This window comes from Excalfactoria chinensis, chromosome 1, assembly GCF_039878825.1.
Source record: "Excalfactoria chinensis isolate bCotChi1 chromosome 1, bCotChi1.hap2, whole genome shotgun sequence".
In the NCBI taxonomy this organism is placed as follows: Eukaryota; Metazoa; Chordata; class Aves; order Galliformes; family Phasianidae; genus Excalfactoria; species Excalfactoria chinensis.
Window position 1 is genome coordinate 37,339,100 of NC_092825.1, and position 25,999 is coordinate 37,365,098.

General features: G+C 37.0%; 1 protein-coding gene across 5 annotated transcripts in view; it reads left to right on the plus strand.

Moving 5' to 3' along the window:
- SYT1 (synaptotagmin 1) overlaps positions 1–25,999 on the plus strand; it is a 337,265-nt gene that overhangs the window by 270,148 nt on the left and 41,118 nt on the right. For all 5 annotated transcript variants that reach the window (XM_072329810.1, XM_072329828.1, XM_072329803.1 and 2 more), the window contains 2 exons: positions 100–267; positions 18,122–18,239. In XM_072329810.1, the coding sequence (XP_072185911.1) occupies positions 100–267; positions 18,122–18,239 (286 nt within the window). The remainder of the gene's footprint in view (positions 1–99; positions 268–18,121; positions 18,240–25,999) is intronic.

Below are 25,999 nucleotides of genomic sequence, written 5' to 3' on the forward strand. Positions count from 1 at the left end.
TGAGATGACAGCTGATAAACTAAAGAAATAGATTTGCATTGTAGTGAACTGATCTTTATTGTCAGAGATACTGAGTTTGTCATTTTCTCTTCTTTACAGGTGCCATACTCCGAGCTGGGTGGAAAAACTTTAGTGATGGCAGTTTATGACTTTGATCGCTTCTCCAAACATGATATTATTGGTGAATATAAGGTTGCGATGAACACAGTGGACTTTGGCCATGTGACTGAGGAATGGAGGGACTTGCAAAGCGCAGAGAAAGAAGAGGTAATAAAAATAATCTGCTTCTTTTTTTCAGGACACTTTTATTCTCAGCTGGAGAAACATTCAAACTAGCAACATTATTTTTGCCATGACAGTTCCCATCTGTTATCAGCATTTCTCAGACTTTACCTGATAAATTTTGATAAGCATCTTTTCCAATATTCACTGGAAAGATGCATTCTCCTCTGCTAATCCTATTTTCAATCTTTCTGATACTTTATGGGGCATATTAAGGGAAGTTTTTATGAGTTTAACTTTTTCTTGGGTTGTTGTACTTAGGGCACATGGAATTTGTATTTTAATTATAATTGCACTTAGGCTTTTCTGTGGCCCTAAATTCTGAATGTTTTCATCTCAAAGCATCTTACTGTGCACTGAAATAATGGTAGGTGTTCATTTAAATAATTAAAAATTTTATTGAACTGCTATATGATAATACCCATTGAGTAGAATTGTGGATTTAACAAAAACCTTGGAATGAATGGCATCTCACTCAAATATGAATCACCTTTTGTTTCTTTCCTCTCTGTGTCAACACACAGTACGTTCATTATTTAGGAGGTCCAACATGTACACAAGGCACTTTTTTGAACCATTTCACCATTAAATTGTGTGTTCTGTGAGGTTTGTCATACTGGCACATACACCTTTTATTATAAGACTATTTTGTACTCAGATTTTTATTGTTTTTTGTTTTGATTGCCCACTCATTCTAATAAGAGTGCACAGCATGCTTCAATTCTCTGGTGAGAGAAGAAGGAATCTGAATCTGAGTTCCTCATTGTCTGATGTAGCTAACAAGCTGCTCTGGATTCAAACCACAGTTTCTGTAATTGGAACAATATCTGAATGAAATCTTTCTGTAATACAAGTGCCAAAAAACTGAATATTGAATTAGGACTATAAGTTATGGAAAACTGAGCAAATGTTGTATCATGTTACCTTCTCAAAATTTCAAAAACGGTAGATTTCATTCTTGCCATTTTGAGTGTTTGCTTTTAAAGATTTTCAAATGGATTTCTTCTGCTTACTGATTTAAAGCCACTGTTACACTGAGGCTATTCTGCATGGCATTATTTCATTGTGATAGTGTATGGCTCTCTTATTACATATGACATTGGTAACCATTCGTCCAATCTTAGAGATAAAGTTGAAATAGCAGTTTGGAAAGGAAATCTCTACCAAGAACCAAGAGAGTTACATCTGTCAGTGGTTTGGGGAGCTGTGTTTCACAGGAAATGTCATTCATATTTCCACATTTGACTACTGCCAAGTACCTCACCACCTTCAAAGTTCCAGCAGCAAAGATCCCAAACAAATTCTGATAGATTTTATGCAGTAATGAGCAAGAGGCAGAGAGGGCTGGGAGAGGTCCTTTTTTTTAGCAATCTGTTATTGGTTGACACAGCAGACATTTCAGAATTCATAGCAGATATAGCTGTGAACAAGCAGTACTCTGCCTTCAGAATTACCAAATACAGTACTGCACATACAAAGACTAATATGATTTACATAGGACAGATGTGTAGCAACTGAAACATGCATGTCTCTTGGTAGTTATCATATGGCAGCCTAGATTACTCATTATAAGAAAACATGATACAAATTGAATTAAAACCCTAAGCAACTGGAGTTCATCCAAAATTGTGTGATAAATGAAATTCTATTACTGCAAAAAAAGAAATTTTTTCCACATTTTATAGTTGCATAATGAACTCATCTCTGAAAAGTGCAACTATATGTTATGTGCATTATTTGAAGAATAACATGATCTATTTCCTTTTTTGCCCTTACAACATATAGGTAGGTTTGTCAGTTCTTACCTACTGCTGATTAGAATTCTAAATATGCTGGCAATTAAGTATCAGATACTAAAATATCCTTAATATTCTGATTATTATACCAAAATAAGATTTTTCCCAAAGCACATCTGTGGCAAATGCCACCAGTCACCTTGAAAGAACCGTATAGGTAGCATCAGTCAAATGCAGTATAAAAATCTTATTTTCATTTCACTTGATTTAGAATTCAGTTGTTGACACCTTAGAATATACAATTTAATTAACTCTGTTATCACAGAGGGCAAAATCATTTTATGAGCTGTTACTTCTCTGTTTGCTCATAATGTTCCACTGTACTTTCCATCTTTTTTTCTAAATGGGCTTGAAATTGATAGGAGAGGATGAAGATTTAATGAAATATTTGAAGCTCTACTTCTCACAGTCCAGCCATTTGAATGCCATCTCTCTGATACTTCCTTCTCTTCTGGAAAAGGTCTTATCAATATATTTATGTTGGTGAAGCACTTGGAAGGTACAAGACTTCATGTAAGCATTTGTTATGGCTGAGAGAGGGCTCTGTGAATACATGATGGTGTTTTATCTAGTAGTCCTTCAGTCTCCTGTGTCTGAGAGCACGGGAGGGAAGAGTGGTAGATACTGAAAGATTAGTCACTTCTGCCAAGTATGACATATAATGGTTTGGGCACAGAACATTAAAGAAATATATGACAGGAGCTTTCTCCTCTGTGTCATCTACCAGATGTCGCTACCATTAACTTTATCTGAGTACAGACTGCACCAAGTATCTGTTATCACTCCTGTACAGAAGGCCAGTCAGACCTCTTTGCTCATCGTAGTATGATTCACACTAAGAATCATCTCTCGTATACTTCAACTGATTTTGCTTCAGCCATTTTTGTTATATTGAAAACCTGTTGTAGCAAACATTCAAAGAAATTTTAGTAAATAGGGGAAGGAAGAACAAGAACAATTCTTTCTTTTGAAAGCAGTTGAGAAACAAAATCCTTCCATGAGATCTTCAAGCTGACTCTATCTACTATCAAGACTTCTGCAGACTTCTAATGACTGCCATCACATTACTCCGTGCATTACTTGACAAGGAACCCACTGCAGATAGATCACTCAATTATTTGTTTCACAGTGGTCTGCAATGGGAATGTTTTGTACATGGCTTCTGAGGTGAGAATCTGCTGGAAAACACCAGTAAGTTGGACAACAGTTTTTCTCCCTCTTGTTGCACAAACCCAGTTAGAGAGATGCTACAGTACTGCCTTGGAGATGGATAAGATGTAGGCAATCTGCAGCTAGGGAGTGGAAGACCACTTCTGTGAATCTCGACAGATGAACTATTCATGTGGATTATTTTTTCCTTCCTCCTTGACAAGTAAAAGAAGGAGATGGAAAGATGGAAAAGTGGGCCTGAATGGCGTGTTTATTTCATCTTTTGGTAAGCTTCATAGAAGGTGAAGACTGGCAAAACTAGTAAACTGGCTATCTTAGTGAATCCTGAGCACTGAAACTTGCAGAGAGTTAAGAGGAAAGGATATTTTTACAAATGTCACTGTCAAATCACAACAGCAAATCACTGTCATTTTCTGTTGTATCAGAGATGGACAGAAGATCTAATAGGCCTTTTCCAACCTCTAATAATAACATTTAGCTCTTGTACAGCTTTGCAGATATCATAATGCTTCACAAAAGGAAGTATTGTTATCACTATGGAGATGCTGTCAGAGTGTCAGACAAATTTTAAAATGAGAGGTCTCCTTTATTTAGCAGCAGACTGTATTTGATCACTTTGTTTTCTGTGTGATGCTCAGGTTTTCTCAAATTCACTTCGTCTTATACCAAGTTAAACTTTAAAGTGTTAAATTTAAGGGTTTTTTAATTTTCAAATTTTGTAACAGAATTACGTGCAGTAATTGCACAGTGTTAAGCATACACTAAGTGCAACATCTGTCCTAATGAGGAACTGAATTTTGTAGAGAGACTGAAGAAAACAGAGGATCTTAATATGAGGAAAATAGCTTAATTCTGAGAATAAGCAAGCCTGATGTGAAATCGTTCAGTAGTTAATTAGCTCTTTTCTCAACTTTACATTGAAGATGCTGAAATGCTACGATTTTAAAGGTAAAACCACATGACTTAAGTACAGCAGCTGCAGTACTGTTTCACGCTATTAGAATTCTGCATTTCTTTTGTCACCTTCCATGTTCAAACTGCTGACAACCCCACTGTATACATTTGTTGAATATCATGTTTCTTTACTCTCTCTCTCTGGGAAAGGCATCTAACTTTGGAAGTCAGAGACATTCTTTTTTTTTATAACAAAAAGAATTGGCTCACCTGAAATCAAAAGAGAACTTGTCTTGATTCACCTCAGACTGTCTGGCTCTATAGAAATTAAATTCAAATTCAGAGGGCAGAATATAAGAAGCAGAAGTTTGTTGATAGTATTATGTTCTGCTTCTTGCTGGGGCCCATTGATTCTGGGTAGTGTTCTCTCAGATCAGAAGAACTTGCATGGTGTGATTGTCAGAAATGTGCTTATTAGCATTTGACTTTCAAGCATGGAAAAGCATCTTGAGGTTAAACTGTGCTGACAAAATGTATCCTACACTTGCTGCTCTCCATCTTCTAATAATCCATACTCAAAAGAATAACGATTTTAGACAGGATACATTCCTGATGACCTTGCAGAAAGCTACAAGGTCAAAGGAAGGAACAGTGGACAAATCCCCAACTTTACCTCTTCCTGTTATTGTTTTTTGTTTGTTTGTTTTTTAGTTGCTTGAGTATAGGATATTTTTTAATGTGCAATGGAGAAGGAAGAGACCAACCAAGGAATTTGAAAGCACTGGATTTGGTTGTTAAACATAAAGTGGCATTTGGAAAGCAAGATTCTGGACAGCCTTTTAATAGGCTTCTGAGTATGATACCAAGAGGAAACAGTATCATCAAAAGAATTCTTTTTACAAAGGCTAAAGCAAAATGTATGTTGCTTAGTTGCTGGAAGCATTCTTCTCATTGATCTATCATTTGCATGGATTGAAGTATATCCTAAGTGAAAGCATGAAGAGATGTTTTGGACTGAAGTTGCAAAAGGAATGCCAGGGAATTCTGCCATAACTTGCTGGAACTCCCAGTCATAAAACTATAATCTGGGAGGGACTATAAGCGCGTGCTCAGAGTCTATTGATTGACATAAAAGGACCACACAACATGCTGCAAATCAGGCATGTTCAACCCATAGCTTGTGGCCTGCATGGAGCCCAGCTCAGCAAATAATCATATGCATTTTGATACATTGGCTAAACACTGTGCTCTGAACAGCAAAGAATACACAGGCATGCTTTTTATTTCGATAAAGGAGTTTGAGAATAGATTTCAAGATTGCCAGAAAAACCACTGATTTATCTTTGAGACATCATTTTCAACTGATATAAGTACATTACATGCAAATTTTCAAATAGAGTGTAGAGAGTTGCAATCAGATATTCAACTCAAAAATCTGATCATGTCTCTTTACCAGACTTCCATAATCCTTTGCTTTGCAGTCACACCTTATTCATGCCATTGCTTTTTGGCAGTATACACATTTCTAACAGTTATTGACAAGGATGGTGCACAGGAAGAGTAAAATTTCATTAAAAATCTCTGATGAACAACTTGTGATATTTTATGTGGGCTGCTCTGAAGGTAATGCCTCCTGTTTTATTATGTTGGCCCATAACACCAGAGGCAGATGCTGGCAGTATGGCAGTAGAGCTGGAACCTTCCCACCAATATCCCATTGTATTTTGTTGTCTTGTGACAGATGGCAGCAGAGGGGCAGTCTGACAAAATGGCATCTGACATGGAAGTGAATACAGAGCAAAGATGTGTTGTTGAATTCCTCCATGCAGAAAAAAATGGCACCCACTGACATTCACTAATGCTTGATGAGTGTCCAGGGAGACCAAATGGTGGATGTGAGCACAGTGAGGTGGTGTGTGGTGCATTTCAGCAATGGCAACAGTGGGTCGCCTCTAACAGTGCAGATTATTAGAAGTGCAGCATGCAGGCTCTTTTTCATCACTGGCAAAAATGCATAGCTAGTGGAGGTGAATGTGTTGAAAAACAGTGTTCTGTAGGCGAGAATTCACTCTATCAAAGTGTGTTGTTGTGCTCACTGTATCTGTTGTAGTTTCCATAGAAATATATAGGAGGCATTACTTTCATGGCAACTTGCGTGCATATGTCCCAAGACAGTTCTCAACAAGATGGCGGCTTTTTCAGAAAAAGGTTGAGGCCTAATTTGGGACACTGCCCTCTGGCTGTTGTGCCCACTTCAAACTTCAAATGTCAGTTTCCAGAGGCATCAGATGTATTTTTGAAAATGTTAAAAGACAAAGATTTAGGAATAGCAATCTGAGAAATAAACGGATTAGTCATCTTATTCTTTTTTTTTCATCTGGTCTCTCAGAATACCAGTTTAGAACATGTCAGGGATTACCATAAAAACCATTTAGCCTCTTTTCCGAGTCTGTTGTGTTTTGGTTTAGTTTAATAATGAGTTTAACTAGCATTTGAAGCACTGTGTGTTCTGACAGGAATTAGCACAAAATGCCCTCATTCTAAAGAAATCATTGTTAAAATCTAAGACTGAATACTGTGTTTCATTTTAGTGGTACTGGGCTTTTACTGGTTTTATGTTAATATGTTTAAGAGGCAGAGTATGTGAATTTAGGATATTTTTTCTAGGTTTTATTTCTAGGCTAAATTGATAACAGAGAGCAGTAACTGATTCTTGCAGTTTCCTGTTTGGTCATATAATAAAGCTCAGCCTTCTCCCAAAGGCTGAAGTAATTGTTCACCTTGGCTGATGTGCTGCTGTACTGATGTGGTCCAGTTGAGATAACTGAATGGTTTTAATGCAGTCAACCCTGTACTTCTTTCATCTTTCTTTTCTTTAGGCATTCTACAGCTTATTCTATGAATGTTATCATCACAACTATAGAAACACTCAGGACAAGAGGATTTAAATTAGATTCTATAAACCTTTGGATAGCAAAGCCTTTTTTTCTTGCTCGTGTCTAGTTCAGTCTGGGCAGAATGCTGTTGCACAAAATAACTTGCAGAAAAAAGAAACAGAACCCTTTTCATAGAATATCTCTGTATTTTGGAGTTTATGCATTCTTACCTTGTAGGTTAATGGAGAGCTGACATTTCCAGTTTTTAAAATCTTGCTATCTGCTGCATACCAACAATTCTTTCTGAAGGGCTGATTATGGCTAGTCTTTCATTTTCATACAGATCAAAGCAAGTACTATCATTCCTGAATGCTCATAGGTAACTCTACATCATACGTAAGATTTAAGGAAACACGATAGATATAAATGCTTTTCCATACCTTATCTGTGAATAAACATTTACAATATTGGTGTTATACATTTCAATTTTTTAACCTCTTTCATCTGTAATTCTAACAGTGAGGAATTTTACTCCAAGAATGATAGTGTTGCCTGAAGATCAAACCATTTCTCCTCTATCCTACTTCTGTCTCTCTCCAGATTTTCAATCACTGGTCTCACAAAGGGAGAAAATCATCAAATGCTGATTTCTCAGTTTCTCTTTCTTCTAGGCATTTTATTTTGACCTCTACCATCATTCTATGCACCTGAGTCAGTTACTAATTAAGCTGCGCATTTTAGCCTCCACAGTCCAAAGCTTTTACTATCTATGCTGACCAGAGATCAAGCTCTGTGAATCACTCCACCTCCTCACTTCTCATCATCTTCTCACTCTAAGATTCTGTATAAGATGTAGACTTGAGGATGGAGCAGAAATACATCTTTCTTAGATGATTTATCTTTTGGATAGAACCAGAAAAGCTTTTGTGGAGACTTTAATAGTTTTGTAAGCAGCCTTTAATTGCCTAAACTGAGACTTCTTGTTTCACATGACTTTCTGACAGATGGATGGATTGGTACTGTAGCTGTTCTGTCTCTTCCACTGGCAGCATTTCCAGAAAGTGAATTGTTTGCTGTAGAGTATGTTCACTGATACAGAATTAATACTCCTGCTGCCTACAACTTAGAGCAAAATACAGCTTGTTTTCAGCTACAGTCATCAGTGTGCAGATGAAATTCAGTTCTTCTCACCTTTTTGAACACATATGTGCTTCTGCACCCAGTCTGTGTGTACTTTTGCTGGCCAGTCAGTAGGTGAAGAGAAGTTCCTGCAGCTGAATCCAGCAACACAGAGGTCATGTTTCCCTGAGGATTATATACAACTATAGCAATAGTGCCAAAGACAGGAGTTTCCAAACTAGCAGTAAGAAAGATAGTTCTATAGCAGTATGTTATTGCTGCTTGATCGGTTGGATGCATTCTCCTATAACAGAACAGAAGTTATTACTGCTTCCACTGTCAATGGTAATGACAACAAAATTTGGGAACCCTAGTGCCTTTTTCAACTTGTGGCCAACCTTGAGATCAAATCACATCTTTTTAGATACAGACCTTGCCATAAGATGCAAACCTCAATCACTCCCTAGAAGATTACTTCTTTTGCTTTTACTGCCACCAGTATAGAACATGGCACTGCAGTTTCTCATTAGTGTAGATGGAGATAGGCAAAGCTCCCAGCTAGATCCTTAATGAAATTTAGGTATTACTTAAGCTGTTCCAGGTAATCCTCTGAAGTGCTGAGTTGTCTGGAACCCATTTATTTCACCTTTGCTTCTCCGTCTTCTTCAAGAACATTGAAAATAAACAGGAGGATCTCTGGTGATGAGTGGAATTCTGACTTCAGAATTGGCAGCAATTTATCTTCATGCGAGCGCCCTGAAGTCTGCAGCTGATGACCCCTGTCTGTTAATGCCCAGTCCAGAATTAGATAACCGTGGTCTATGCTGAGTGTTTTCATTCATTCAGTCTCTTACATTAATCAGTCAGGCGAAACATTCATTTTCTGTGACATCTTAGAACAAGCAGCTTTCTAGGAGAGGTGGGGTAATTTAAATTAATTTTGATTACTCCTTGGGTGTGTTTCTTTTTCCTTTTATACTTATTATATATAATATAGCTGCAGCTATTACAATTCAGTGACAAGGAATAAAAACTGTGGTTAAAGGTGTATCCTTTAAATCACCGAGTCTTATAAAATCTCATAAAGGTTTTTAGTATTTGTTCAGAATATCTGTCTGTGCCACCAAACTTTTACCTCATTTTAAAGGAGAACTGTATGATTTTAGTGTTTTCCATTTGCCTAAAGAAAAAAAAAATGCACACAATGTACTGAAAGTTACAACTTTTATATTTAAAAATACAGAATCCAAAAATAATTAATATTGCCTGAAATTTGATCATTGTAAATGATAACAGATTTTAATTAGGCTCTACTAGAATTTAATGCAGTAATCATGTATGCCAGAATGGCTGGAGAATATTGGCTTCCAGCTTGGATTTCAGCTTTAGTACTCTGCAACTGGCATAAGTTCCTGCAAGCACAAACATTGGTCACATTAGGTAAGAATTTAAGACCTCGAAACTTTCCTGTTTATATATTCCCTATCATGAAAACTAGCTGTTTATCAGCCCCGAGCACAATCACTACATATAAAACTGTGAATGTTTTGTATATAAACACTGGCACATGCTCCTTAAATTCTTTTAACACACCTGTTCAGTGATTCCTTGGGTTCATTGCCAGAAGACACCAGTATACGAGCTCTTACAACTCACTAAGAATGACAGGCCTTTAAGTCTGTTATGTTTCATTTGCACTAGGCCTAGACTAGCTAACATTAACATTTTCTTCCTGGGGGGAAAATAAAAATAAAAATAAATCTGTAATTTTAAATACCTTTATTTTACTTAGAAATAGTACCATTTCCTATCAAATTTGATAGTTTTTCAGCATGAGATGAGGTTGTCAGTCATTACTCTGGAGGACTTCTGAATCTTCAGAGAACATTTTAAAGAATTTAAAGAATCTCCTATAATCTCATTTAATGTTGGAAACAGGCTGCATCTGCAATACAGAATTGTTACTTCTGTGCCACTTTGGGAGGGACAGAGAACAAGGAAATCTTCTAACATGCTTTAAAGTTGGCGTTTTGTTTTGAAGCATGGAGCTGGAAACCCTCTTATTCTCAATTTATAACAGTTTGTCATGTCTACATGGCCATGAACTACAAACTCTGAAAGCTCAGACAGCCTTCCTTTCAGTATTATCTTGCATGGTTATATTGAAAATTCACCAAAACAAAGTCTTGCAAGACACATTTTGATATTATCTAATTAGAGTTTTGTGAAAATTCTACTGGAAAATTCTGCATGAGATCTTGCTGGCAATGTCAGTAGTCAGTGTCAATGTCAATTGCTGTCAGTAAACCAGTATTTGCTATAGGCAGCTTTGCTGGAAAACTCTTCAATGGTTCTACAAATCAGTAATGAAGAAAGACATCCCTAACAGCTTCTGCAGTTACTGTTTAAAATGTGTACTTTATTTCTTAGATGGATATTTTTGGATTCTACGTCAAGTCCTTGATATTTGTTTTGCCCTTCTTCACTAAATTCAAGGCATTTAATCCATGATGCTTCCTCCCTGTGGAGGTACTTACGTACTGCAATCAAGTCACCTTCAATCATCTTTTCAAAAAGCAGCAGAAATTCATCTTTTATGTTCCTTATGTTAGACTTTTTCTTCAGTTTTCCTGTAACAGTTGTGGTTTTTCAAATTCTTTCTCAAAGTTTTCTAGCAGTATGTATGCAAAAACTGTATGCAGCACTCAAACTGATCTTGCCAGATAAGGAAAGTCACCTGATGCTTCTGTTCTTCTACTGTTTACCCTTTTGTGTAGCACTGCACTTGCAGTTCATTGAGTGTATCTTACGACCCTAAATGCTCAGCAGGAAACACTGCCCTCTAAGATATATTTCCTGATTCAGGAGATATTCAGAAATAGTCCAAATTCTTCTTCCTAGGATGTGGAATGTTTGCTTTTGTCTGTATGTAATGTGATCTGTGTGACTGGTTCTGGCTGACTCAGCTGACTGGGTGATCTAGAACTTTTTCTGTGAATAACTTGTTGTGTTATTATTTACCATTATGGTAATTCTTTGTCACGTAGTATGGAATATCCCTTTGGCCAGTTTAAGTCTGCTGTCCTAATTTTGTACCCTCCCAGCTCCTTGGGCCCTCACTGCAAATGGCCTTGGCCTTGTGCAACACTGCTTAGCAGCAACTATAAACATCAGCGTGTTGTCAACATTGTTTTTCTCCTAGAATCAAAAACTGCATCATATCAGGAAATCTAAAGAAAACAATTCCTCATCAGCCAAATCTGCAATCTAATCCCAGAATGAATCTGGGTTTAGTCAAATAGTCCCATTTTCCTTATGTGACTTCACATTAATGATATTCCATATCATTTAAACCATCATTAATGCAAACTTTTATGAGCTCTTCATAGTTTTATCTAGGTTTGATATAAGGCAAATAGCTGATAGATACCACCTCCATCCCATTTGGCCTTTTTTTTGAATAAGAGTGGCATAACATTAGCACTGTTCCAATCCTCTGGATTTCCCTTGTGACTTGAAATTTATTAAAAATGAACATCATTTAGCCAAAGATCTCATGATAAGTACAGCCTTCTTCCCTAGATTTTTGTAGATGACTGTGGTGACCTCTTTTACTGAAGAGATTAATGAAATTCAGTGTGTGGTACTGATTGCTACAACGACCTTTGATGAGCTGTCTTGTCTTCCTAAAGAATGTGTTAAGAGAGTGCATTTTTCAAAGTGAAGTGGTCAGAGGAAACAGAGTAGTAATAAAAAAGGTTTTTACCTGTTTATATTAATCCAAAACGTGAATGTATTTCAACAGCTTTGTAAATGTATATTCTTGAATGCTTGGTATAAAAAGTGGATAGGAGCCAGGTAAAGGTAAGTCAATAGAATTGAATGCACACATTTTTGAACTGAGCTGAAGTCCAAACTCATAGTTCACGGGGTGTGCATTAATTTCTTCACTTCAGCTGGAACCAAAGACAAAAATACTAAAGTCATCTTGGTCATCCTGACCAAAATCTTCATGTGTTACCTTAAGGGGGAAAAGTAAAGATATATATAAAGATGCTATTTTGGATACAAGTAAGAAACCCTAAAGTATTTGAGTCAGTTGCTTTTGGAAACAAGACACCTTCTTGGTAGTAGAAACTGCACCATAAAGCATTACAGTGCCCATAGTTGCTTCAAGCAATATCTTAAAATCATGCAATGTACTGTGACTTCCAGTGTCCTATCACAAGATGACAAGGATTTTCTGTAAAGTGATTGCAGTGCACATGTAATTTTCTGTTAATTATGGAAGAGCTTTGTGATTTGACTTCTCGTGGTGTCTGATAAGCCAAAAACCACCTTTCAACTGTATCTCATTTCCTTTCAGTGTTGTACTCAGACGACTCACTAGAATGCTAGCCTCGTGACATGCTATAGTTAATAAGTTTTCCATGCTGTCAAAAGTAATAATATTAATGTGCCATTCAGTTAAATTAATTTTGTTTTGCGCGCTGGCATGCATAAACGTGAGTGACATTTAGAAATATGATCAGGCAAGAGCTGAGGGGAAGCCAAGTGGCAAAACAGAGCATGATGCAGTTGTTAAAGCAGAGCAGCCAGCTGCAATCATTTGTGGGCAAGCTGGGAGTTATACTCAGTCATCATAGGCTGGTTTTCAGTATTTGCTTGGTTTTATTCATTCCTCCCTTTCTTGTTTATTTAAGAAATTACTTTTTGTCTTCTTTAATGAAGAACTCAGTACATCTGGTAGCACAGTCTCTCATTTGGAAATGAAAGTGTGTGTTTCTGCTAATCTGATTTCAAGTGCCTTTAGACACAGCTTTTCTCATTTGGGAAGATGGCAGCTGATTGCAATGCTCTTAAGCTGTTGACCATGAAGTGTCATTATTTTCTACTTAATATTAAGTGTTTTCTCCTTAATTTTTTTTTTCTCCTGCTTTTTAGAAGCAGCAATAGAAATGCTTTCTCTAAACAGTTAAAAATGTATTGAAGAGGACTGGAAGCTTGCAGAATTTGACTTGTTAATTTTTTCATAATATTGGCTAGTTCATATAATTACCCAAGTTACTTTCAAGCTAGATTTGTCATTGCATTGGAGAGTATTACATAACTAGGGCATGTAGGAGAAATGCAACATCCTATTAAATAAATAGATAAAGACAGGAAGGCAGAGATTTATGAAGAATGCATATATGAAGTAGTGCTTTTCAGGGCAGGGGGAAGGGAAGGAAAAAAAGGTTGCCTTCATTCCCATAGGAAGGGAGGTTTGTTTGTTCCCTTTAAGTAAAGGTAAAAATAGTGCTGTTGTATGAAAGCTGTATGACAAAGGAGTCAGAGAGTAGAACTGTAGTAAGGAGAGGAATGTGCAATTAAAACTGTTTCTTTTGGTCTTTCCACACTCCTGCTTTATACCAGAACTGTATCCCTACAGATGCCACCTCCTGATACCTTTAATAAATTCACTTTTTTTGAAAGAATGTTCCCTATCTGCTCTAAAACTCCTTTTTAAAACTTATTTCCTGGACCTTTGCTTCTATTTCTGCTCACTGTTCACCTAGCATCAGCCTCCTTTATATCTCTTCTTTAGACTCTTGTCACTACTAATCCCTTTTTTAACAGCATTCAAAGCAAGCCTTTTGGATCCTTGCCTCGAGAACCTTCTGTTTCTTTGAGATCTCCTGCTGTAACCTATTTGGCTTTGCTTTGCTTCTTAATTTACTTGCTATGTGGCTTGTAACTTAACACTTGCATTAACACGAGCTTCATTTTATGGACAAGTTTGCACATTTGAAGAGGGTATAACCCATGAAAGCATTTCTGAAATAACATTAGTAAAAGCAAACAGGAGAAATCTTTGATCACAAATATTACCCTTCCATTTTGGAAGACACGTGGGTTATTCCTGCAAACAAAGGCTGATCCTTGAATAAGGAGACACGTTGCAAGGCACTTGTCTGTTCATGTTTGTATTATGTTAAAATATTTTCTTCAAAAGTGCAGTAGGTGCAGTCATGAAGAAAGTTTTTCTCTGTCTCCAGAGGTATATTGCATCTGCTTATTTCCAGCTGTGTAACAGTGTGGCTGCTCCATTCATGGGCATTAAATCCTTTTAGACAGGAGGGGAATTATTCTGTTCATCCAATTAATGATTTAGCTGCTAAAATCCTTAAGTTTTGTATTGACTGTGTTTACAGTTAACATTTCACAAGTCTGAAATATCTGTTTCTGTAATCAGACTTTTGCCTGAAGTGGCTGGAGAGAATTCTGCTCTTCCTGTTCACTCAGCATTTTATCCCTATACTTGTTTATTCATTTTGGGTCTGATGGTACGCTGAGTACATCCATATTCATGTGAGAATCTCAAGAAGTGCTTTAATAATGGGCTGACAGATTAGATCCAGCTTTTGTTTCTTTTTCCGGTTCTCCTTTTGCTTTCCCTGTTTCACTGTCTATTTTGAGCGTACTTCTGCACTTGGGATTTTATATCCTTCCTTCTCACTTTGCACTCATTCACCTAATTATCTTGATATTGTCTGGTCATCAGTTCCTAACTCTTCCCACTTGCTCTTCTGGAAGCTGTAGTGAGGGCCAGTCCAAGCCTTTCTGCGTCTGTGGTGTACTGATACTCCTAGTAGTACAATGTGTTTGTGACCAAATGCATTTGTAGTTTATTTGCCAAGGCAAAGAATGTGTTGGATTTGAGATCTCTTTCTGTCAGCGGAATAGCAATGCCTGCAGATAAGGGAATTACAATTAGAGGTTCTGTCATCACTATTTACCTGGGTTTCCTGAATTTTAAAGAAGCTAATTTAGCTTATAATCCAACTTTGTGCTGTCCCTGTTTTCTCCACAGAGTTTTAAAATGTTTTGATTGTTGTGAATACTGTATAATGAACCTGTTAGTTGGTATCACAAACATTGATTAGTGGGAGATCGTATCTTGGGTCTTCAGTAAAAACCACATTCCATTGTGTTTCTCTCAGGCAAATGTCTAAAATCAAAACTGGGTATTGAATTTGGAAACCCACCACACTGTGTTTATATCATTCTCACTATTTATATTTTGACTTTGTATCCACTGACTATTTTGGAGTTGTAGATCCAATTAGGAAAAAAACATACAATTCTGCGGCTTGTTACTTTGGTATTGTTTTACCAGGAGAGCTGTGAGCATCAACTTCCTCATAATATCTTACACAAAAATGTGGAGATTGCTTATATTAAGAAGATAGATATCACTGTTAGAGATTCTGCAGTGTGAATGAGAATAATCTGCATAAACAGCATTTTTCTCAGTAGCTCATTAGGAAAGTGTGCTGTCAAGGCAAAAATGACTACTGACAAATACAAGAAGAAACATGAGGCAAGAAGGACACTTAGAGTCTTCTCTAAAAAGACCAGGTTCTCAACAAGCCCTCTTTTCTAAGCTAAAGAACTGTTAGCAGCTCTGTCATTTATGTTCCGCTTCATTGCATTCTCTTTAAATGGAATGAAATTATGAAGTTGCTTAGGTGGAGAGAGTCTATTGATTGGTGTTTAGGCATTATACATGAATAGGTTAATGCCTGTGAACCTCCCAGTTGGAAGTTTCTAACACTAACTTACAGTTTCCATCAGAGATCAAAGTAATTTACTAACATAAATTATTTATACATAGGGTTGAAAGAAATTCATAATAACAATAAGGTACCTCCATGAGATAATCACCATACCAGAAGCACTCATCTGTACCTCATAGCCCTGCAGGGGTTTGTAATTATCTCCTGCAAACCACACCTCTAGTGATTGCTTTCTGTTTCTTCATTGCAATGCTGCCACTTGCAGTACTTTGTCTGACAAATATCTTTAAAATTATATTTTAAAAACACACACACACACACAAACCAGCTTAGGACTAAAAAAAACACGTGGCAGCAAAGCAAAAAGGAAAATGCTGAAATGCAAAGAATAAATTAAATTAAAAAAGAAAAAAATGCAGTTATTACAGATTTTAGTGACAGCCAGAAAAAACGTACCACATTTAAGTAGGTACCTATGGTTTCTCTTCAAGTTATTCACTGGAATGAGCCCATCATTTGCGGTTGTTTCCCATAGCTTGCTGGTGATCTACAGAGAACTCTGTTTACATGGTGCTGGCTTCTTCTCTATGCTTCATGCAGCTAAAATTACTTTAAAAGAGGCTAAAAATGCATTAAATACTCTCATAAGAATATCCTCCTGTGTAGACAATTGGACAATTGCAACATTTGCACAAAGCACGACCTGATTATAGATGGAGAAAAGCCAGTGAGAGGTGATGGTCTTCCTGGTAATAAGTGTTTGTAAAATACCTCCTCTGGACTCCACTCAGGCATTCAGCTTGGGAAAAAAAACAATCCTTATACACTTCTGACAAATGTTAATAGTCTTAACACATGCCAGTCTCAGCACAAATGCAAAAGTACCAAAAAAAAAAACCAAAAAACAACAACAAAAAAAATCCCTTAAAGGACTAATTAGAAAGATAGCATTAATTTAAAAATTCCTTCCCAAATAGATGCTCCAATATTGTGTCAGTTGCAAAGTACATTTTAGAGGAATGCAGTTTCTGTGCTACAGCCAACACACTGCCCAGTGAATCTGGGGATGAAGGAAGTGCCCCCTTCTGTGTCAGTTGATACGTGAGCAGAAAGGTGTCTGAGATGGTGGGGCTAAGATGAGCTTTCAGATATCAGTCTTACTCAGAGGTTAATGAATCAGCCAGGCTAATTTAAACCAAGTCTACCATGTAATAGAACAGGAATGCAGAGAACACAAGGTGGCTGGGTGAGCTGTGATCATGATAACACAAATCAATAAACAATTGATTTCTTCCATTCCGAACAAGCTGCAAGTGATAGATCAACTTCACCATTAGCCCAGCCAACTGCTTCCCAAACGGAATGTCAGAGGAGCAGAAGCATGCTTTGCTATCACCCCATCACTGCATGCTCAGTTAGAGCAGTTCAAAGCTGAAATCTGTATTTCCAGGATAAGAATATGAGCAGCCTGTGAAGACAGACAGGAATAGTGAGTCTTTTCATAAAAATGTAGTTCATGTGGTGAAAGACATCCTGGGTATGAGTTAAAAATGTACATTTTTTTATATCAGGATCTCTTCTTTTGAATAATATCGTAACATCACTGCAGCCCTCCTCAGCCACATCAGGGTGTCTAAGAACCACCCTTCCCAACATCCTCATTCAAGTTTGAAGAGTCACAGTCTAATTCACTGTTCCTCATGCAGAAACTGTGTCTTATCCTTCATCGTTCATGCTGCTTTGTTTTTGGAATCCTTCCCAATCATACAATATCCTTTTTGAGACATTGGGATACCATAACAACACCAATTTTCAAGATGTGGGCATGTGTATTTGACAGTATTTAATGTGTGATACATACTTTTAACATCATGAGCTGTTTCTTTCTACTCCATCTGATTGTTTCTTAATTACACACAATTTTGTGTTTGTTCTGTGTGCTTTCTCACCATGGTGATCATTGAGCTGTTTTTTTTCCAGGGAACAATCTATTACAATTGCCAGGTCTCATTCCCAACTTGCAATAATCAGTTCAGAATCCATCACTTTATAGGTATTACATTAAGTTTCTGAAAATTAAAAGGAACAGTAACTACATCATGCTGAGAAGTTTTTAAGATATAAGATTGCAGTCCTTCAGCAAGAACAGCATGAGCAGATTTTTGTCTATTCAAGGAAGTCTTCTTAGACAGACCTATGCACCTTTTTGACATGGGAGGTAGATGAAAACTTTGAAGTATAGCTGATAATCTGACATGCATTCTTCACTATTGCAGATATTTATTCAAACCTTGAATGTTCTGTTTTACAATAGGAGTTTGAAATGTAACCCTGTTTATTTTCCGTGAGGTTTTCAGAATTATGTTTTTAAAAGACTCAAAAATGATTTAAAGGGAATAACACTATGCCTTGTTTGCTTTCACAGCAAGAAAAGCTTGGTGATATCTGCTTCTCCCTCCGTTACGTGCCTACTGCCGGCAAGCTGACTGTTGTCATTCTGGAGGCAAAGAACCTGAAGAAGATGGATGTCGGTGGTCTGTCAGGTACATGCATGAATGTAGAATTTTTCAGGATCGTAAGGCAGAAAAACAACTCATTTTCCATTGGAGAGCTCTGTGTTGAGAGAACAAGGGCTCTTGTTTACTGTCTGAAAAATGATTTTGTGTTTTCTGAAACTTAGGGCATGACTGAGTATATCAAAACTCATTCTAACTTAAAAAGAGAAATTTCACTATACAGTGCATTCCAGTCCAAGACAAAGTCTGAAAAGTTAAGCAGTCAGATAATGCTTTCTATAATTTCCTTTTCTCCTGTTACCTGGAGATAAATATGGACTATTCAGGCAAGAGGGGAAAAAAAAAAAAGAAAACAAATCCTAACTACTATTCCTATTGTCTGTTTAATCTCATAAAATATGAACATTTCCCTACAGTGTTACTGATAATGCATAATAGGCAAACTCAACACAGGTCACTGCTGACTATTGGTTGAGGTGCTAGGATAATTGTTTCTGCATTTGAAGGGCTTTGGTGTTATTGCTCCCTTGAGCAGATTTGGAATATTCTGCATTAATATGTACAGCAGCAATCACAGTGACAGTCTTGCACTTCTGAGAGTCAGTGAGGTTGGTACCTCCCACCTACAGATGGTCCTTGCAGCCTTTCCTCATCATAAGACCACACAGGCAGTGAGTGGGATGATGTATGCCATCCCCAAAGGAGGCTGCCGTCAGCTCAGGGCACTGGGGCTGTGTCATGGGTTCCACTGAAGCTCTCCGCCACGGAGGCTTCTGCTCTCTGCTGTGACTTCATAAGAAAAGAAAGGATCAGGGGAGGTACTAATGAACTGAAAACTTTCTACAAACTTCTGGTGAAAAACATAACTCATTGTGTTGGAAATAACCATGAGGAAATGAATGCACTAAATGCTGAAGTGCCAAAACAGAGTAAAGGACATACAAATGCATTTCTGGGGAATTACAGGTTTTGTTCTCCTTTGTAAGGCCATACCACACTTGAAACACTGTGTTCTCTCAGAGACAAACAAACCCAATAGGATACTGTGGTTGTAATAGGAATTCAGAAGTCCCTGACAGTGATAAACAGCAGCTAGTATGGCATTCCTGAGGCAGTAATTATAAATGGCTTAAAATGGATCCAGTATCTTTCATTAGGGAATTTATCTTTTGAATAAATTATGCAGAAATAACTTTTAAAATCCAGCTGAGATTCTGTTGTCATTATTCACACTAAATAATACCTGCTTTCAGAGTGTGGTACTGTTAAGTGCTAGTGAAGGTGACAGGGTTTTATCTCAATTAGGGAACACTTTCCCCATACTTTGTTATTTTCTCTAGACACTAAAATTGCTTTTCGTTTTGCAAAACTGGAAGTTTTACCTTGCAGTGGAGGTGGGAAAACGCTAACAATCAAATGTTATCTCAGTCTGAATGCTACTTATATGCTCAACAGCACTTACTGTCACCAAAGAAAGACCATTAGTAAGAGGGGAAAATTATGTAGGTGTCACAGATGGAAAAAAATAAATTAGAACTTTGACAAAAATCGCCAAAAAGTCTCTCATTTTTCAGCTTAGCATGTTTAGAGTTCAGGTTCCTTTCTGTTATTCTCTCTTGTTTTGGAGAAGATACTGGAAAAGCAGAAAATAGGCAATTGGAAATGGCTCCTCTTTCTCTTGCATGCAGCGTTTTTGCCTCTTAGTGGAGTTTATCCGCATTTCGTGAAGGAGGAACAAGGCCCTGGTTTCTGCAGGAGGTCTGCCAAGCATTCACAGCAAACAGCAGGCAGCTCTGCAGTTTTCTTCTGGCTGCTGCCCTGAGCATCTTGAATATTACTTCTTCGACTGAATATCTGCTTTGCTCTTCAGTGATGGGGAAAACTTTAGCAATTATATATCTGTTGTCCCAATTCAAAGAGCAAATCAGTCACTGTGGCTCAGCAGTCTTCTGAACTTGAATTTATCAAACATTGGAGTGAATCCATAAATGTGGTCAATTGTATTTTAAAATATGCTTGATTTTCAACATATTTATTTATACCGTATAGAGCACAGTTAATAAAATACCTATATTGTGTATAAAACAAAGTAGCATCTACGTGTCCCATTGAACGGTTACTACAGTTGCAAAGAAAGTCTTTAACTCCAACATTTTGAACCTTTCCATAAATTTTATAGACAGTCAAAAGCCAGGCATAAATTACTTCAAATAGACGATAAAAGACAACAAACTAATCATCAACTTTATTAGGCTCCTTCTAACAAAACCAGATCACCCATCTGAGCAATAAACTCTGAGGTCTTAAACTTAATTGCAACATCAGGCTGTGGCTAAAGTAAACCTTGGCTTAAGCACTGGAACTGTTCAGCCTGAGTTCATCAAGTCACCGCAACAAGTGGAAATTATTACTTCTGGTGAGCAAGGGCCTCTGGCAAACAATTATGCATGTTTTAAAACTGCATTTTAATTATTTAAATTATATTCAAATGTATTTTTAATGAATCTGACATCTGGCAGGTGAAAGGTAGGAATGTTAACTATGAAGAGATCGTTTTTATTTGTCTGAATTTGTTAAACTGGGGTTACGTGGAATTATAGGCATACTTGACCCCAAATGTCTAAGAGACCCAGAAGTTCCTGTCTTTATGAAAATCAAGCGATCTCGGACTGTCAAGTCACTGTGTTTGGTTTTTTAGTCGCCTTTAAAATTATTTAGAAGATTTTAAAACCAGCTTGTGGTTTAATCTCTCCAAAAAGCCCATTAAGACATCGTCCAACTAATTCCTCGATAAGGGCACAACGCAGCTCATCAGTACCTTTCAGTTTACAAGGGCTGTCTATGATTTATGATACATTATTCAGGTTTATAGTCTCTTCTGCTCCAGAAAGAAAAGAAATTATCTGCAGCTCCCCTGTGAGATACTCATTTAAATCAGTGGTAGTGATTTCAGTTACTAATTCAAATAAGTATAAAGCTTTTATCTGAAGTCATTTTAATCTTGTGTTGTATTTGTTGGGGTTTTTTCTTATTTTCTAAAGAAAAAGTGCTGGTTAAACCCTTAGCACATCTGACTAGCACATAAATGCAATAAACACAGTGCTTTTTATTACACAGAAGGATTCCCAATACCAGCACACATTTATGTAGGCAGTTCTGTAGATTTCAGTGTGTTTAGCTGTAGCTGGCATTTATGTTCATCTTTGTTCCTGAGACAAAATAAAAGCTTTCAGTTCAATTTCCAGCAGCTTTCCCTGCTTTGACTGAGCCAATCTTTGAAATAAATTACCTGAGACGAGTGCTGGCACCTGAACAGACTGTTGTTATGTCTGTTTAGCTACCCAGTCCCTTTGGCTTAAATGCTTTTTCTTAAGAAGTTCAGGGTCTATGTATTAATGACCAATAGCATTTTATTTCTAAGAAGTATCATTTCTTAGTAGCTGATACTAATTTCAAGCTTTAACACAGCAAATCTTCTTTTGGGGATTCATTTCAACAAGGTTCTTTTCTTCTTAAAAACTTTGAAATATATGGCATTTTTGTCTTATGTATTATTTTAGTATGCTTAGATTCTAGTCATTCTAGTTACCAGGAATGCATCCTGTTATGAAGCTTTTTCCTTCCCTTATCTTCTTTGCCCTGCTGCCTCTCACCACCCCCAAGGTCAGACACAGGTTACCGATGGAGATGAGGAACCAACTAGAAAAGTCTCAGCTACCACTTAGGAATTGTCATAGCAAGGTTCGCAGATTATAGAAACCCTTAACCTGTATCCGTTTATACCAAATGAATGTTTAGGAAGAAATGCAAAGGCTGTGATTGGATCAGTTTGATCTTCCTTCTGCAGGAAGCTGCAGATAGAGACACAGCAGAAAAAGCAGCTCATAATCCAGTCCATCATGTGTGAAAGCTAATCTCAATATTTATGAGCTATAAATAGAAAATACATAGCACCTCTTTGTATCTGTCACAGAAATATTATAAATCAGAACCATCTCAGGGGACCAAATGGTACTACATCAGAATAAAGCTGGGTTTCTACATCTATACATTTATTTTAAATACTACATTCAAATTCAAAAGGCTTTGAATGTCTTATAGAAGATTTGAAAAATAAAAATATTGTTTAGAGACCGGTTCTTTGAAGACAGAGTGAAGGCTCATGAATTATGCAGGCAGAGCATTCACTTTAATAACTTCATTAAAACGTAAGAAAGCTTAAAAGCCATCTAACACAAATGTAATATTGTGGGAAGAGAAATACTCTATTAGTGCCATGGCATTTCTATAATCCATATTGTAACGTGATTCTGTGAGTTTTAGGGAAGTGGAAAAGAATGTTAATAAAAGGCAAAAATAAAAAAAAAACAAACACCATCACAACAGTTGCATTTGCAGCTAACCTAATCCCAAAGAATCCAGAAGAGATCAGTACCAACAAGCATGTTATGATGTCTACTTATGGTGGGGATTTCTATAGCATCTCTACTAGAATACTGTAACTGGCAGAACTTCCAGCAGTAGACGGCTGCAGCAATACATCTCTCTAACACTTGCAAAACAGTCACACAGCATTATGGTAAATTCTCTTTGGGTTTCAACAGTGGGAAAAGTATCAGTCTCTGCCACATTAGACTCTTTCTCTCCTACACAGAGTGACATTTCTGTTGGTGACATCTTCCATAGGTCTGAACAGCAGCAGGGGCAAGGGGTCTTGTCTAAAATGGTTCTCTTTCAGTGGGTTAATAAAGTCTTGGGGAGTTGTTTCTTCTAATTGCAACTCAGACCTTTGATATCAAATTGCCTGAAGTGATGAGCTGAAGAAGGTAGTTCCAATATCAAAAGACAGTAAAAATTACAATGTCTCCATCATAGAAGATGTGTTAATGGATATATTAATGGATAAATTAACTCCCATATTTCAGTGCATTTTGCAGGTTCTTATAAAGAATGTGCTAATTAATTGTCCATTTTGGAGCAAGTACACAATTTCCACTGAATCATTTGCTACAGGCTATTTCACACAATAATACATTGTATTAGATGAACCATCAACTGCAGCAGTTCCTACAAAGAAGCAGCCTCAAATTGTTCACCTCCTTTTTTCCTCTTATGTCTCAAATGAAAAAAAAAAAAGAGATTGTGCTAGCTGATTATCACTGAAGCTGTACCAAACCTCTAGGCATTGCTATGAAGAGCCTTAGTAATCTTAGGACAAACGCCATGCCACAAAAGTGCCTGGGTTCAGGAGGTGTTTAAACAGCTTCTTCGTCTGAGAAAAGAAAGAAAGCTTATTGTATGTGTACATCTCCTTAATCATTCACCCTGACCAAAGGTACAGAAGATCAGCACCCAACTGTGAGGATTGTCAATCACTGGGCAGAATTTTCTAGCACTGCTATTGATTCTCTTCCCCCACTCCTTGAAATAGAAAGACTGGAATCTTCTTACTCTTTTGTTAGAATATCCACATCTAAATGATGCATTGTGTGTGTGCTTCTTTCTGGTTAAAGTATGTTTGTATTTGCTTATGCAGTCTCAGAGCAGATGTGAAAACGTGTGTTAATTACTTATACGTAAATAAGATGGTTAATACTTCAGGTCTGCAGACTCTACAAGAATTCCATAGCAATATGAGTGGCTGTAAAATAGATGTAGAAATAGTGTAGATGGATTCAGGCATCCTTGGGGAAATTAGTCAGTTCTCTTACAAGTAAGTTTAATTTATTTTTACTCTCTGAAAATGGCAGCCTATTTCTTTTTTTAATGGATTAGAAGAAAAAAATTAAAAGATGAACTCAAAAAGAAAAAGCCCTTTATCTCTGTCAATGCAGTTTAGATGAGTACTTAAATGTTCACAGGAAGTGGGAAAAGTATGATTGAGGGGGTTTCTTTTTTAGAACCACATAAGATCATACAGGTTTGTGTGAGCCGTACATTCTCACTAAAGTTTCTAGGATTTTCTGAAGAAAAAGAGACAACTTTGCAAATATATTTATGTATTATTTTAAATCACACATGCATTTTTTTGTTAGATTAATCCCACGCGGGCAAAAAAGACATTTAGTTTTTGCTAGGCCCTCATGGTGGTTACTTCCTATATGCCTTCTGATTCAGTTTCTGAAGTGTAGCTCCTCTGTGTGTGCATCTTGACAGAAAGAAACATTTCAAAGATTAGGTCCCAATCCTGAATTATGATTGATGTGAGCAGAGATTACATACTGAGAAGAGAGCTGCATTTCTTCTCTGGTACACTGTGCTGGAAATACATCAGTGAAGACAGAGAAAGTGTTTACATTAATGCAGGGAGAAAGAGGAAAAATAGTGTTTCTGCTTCTTTGTTGGTATCCTTAAATATGTATATGCTTTATCTGTGCTGGTTTTTCAGATCTGCTCACACATTTGCTAAATGAAGCTCTTCACTGGCAGCTACGAGATGTCACTTCAACAAAAATGAAAAAGAATTTTTGCCATTTCCAAAATTCAGTTTCCAGAAGCTTCCTAACAGGAGGCAGAAGTCAAGTTCTGCCATATCTTCTATTGAGACATACTCCCCCAAACGTTCCCATTACCCTTCTCTAGGTAACAGTTAAATATAGCCTTGTTGCTGACTGATATTGACGTGCCAACATTCAGTTATTCTCATCTCTCATGCACCTCAGGAGAGTCAAATGAATCTCGATTCTTTCCAAAACTTTTACCCCCCACTTTCATTCCATGACCCTAGTGGTGAGGTAGAAAAGCCAACATTTGGGGCTTGCTTCTGACAAGGTGGAAAACTGAAGATTAGAAATGTTACTTCCCCCTAACTCTACTCCCCCCAGCTCTGTAAAGATATCTCTATGTGGTGGAGGGTGGAATTTATCTGGGTTTAATTCCTAGCTACTGTTGTGCTTTTATTTATTAGCTGTTGAAGTCAGCGCAGCAAGTGTTTTTGTCTTCACAAGGATCTTCTGTATGATGATAAAGAGCTCTTTACATCATATTTTGAAAAAAAATAAAATAAAATGGAAGAACAATTGAGCTTTTCAAGCATATTATTGTAAAGTGCATTTATCTCTTCTGTGAAACTTTCACGTGTATTGAAGAGGAAGACAAGTCTGGGTATGAGTGAACCATCTACACAGTTCAGTTTGTTTAGGACAGCTGAAGTGCTAGACAACTGTTTTGCAAGGCTACAGGTGAGAGGAATCTGAGGAATCTCTCAACAATATCTAGTTTTTAAGCTAAAATCTGTTTCTTCTGCATTATAGAAATGTTGATTAAGATTGCTGCTTCTCTCAGCTGATGCATGTCACTGATGCAATGCAATAACAAAACGTGTCATATAGAAGGGAACATCTCCTGACATTTTGTAGTCATTAGCCCAGGAATTTTAGCTCGTAGGAGGAAATAAGGATTTTTTTTTCTGTTATTTGTTTGTTATGCTTCATTTTTGCTGTCTTGCAGAAGAATATGCAATTGCTCATTCCCTACTTGAATTCTTTTTGTTTCTAGTGAGCTGTCCGAGTTCACAGATATTTTTAACTGTCTTTAAATCAAAATAACTTATGTGCAGAGTTTTCTTGTGGCATCCCATCACTTTAGAAATTAATGTAATAAATGAATAGTAAAATATAGAATGCTCATTAAGGAAGGACACAAATAGATCACATAGCAGCTGTCTAGTATGTATGTCAACAGATATAAACTTCTTTACTTGACTGTAAAATTCAAATGTTATCTAACACAGCTGACCAATGCCCAGTGAATAATATCTAGATTTTTTTCTTGCAAAATATGCCTAA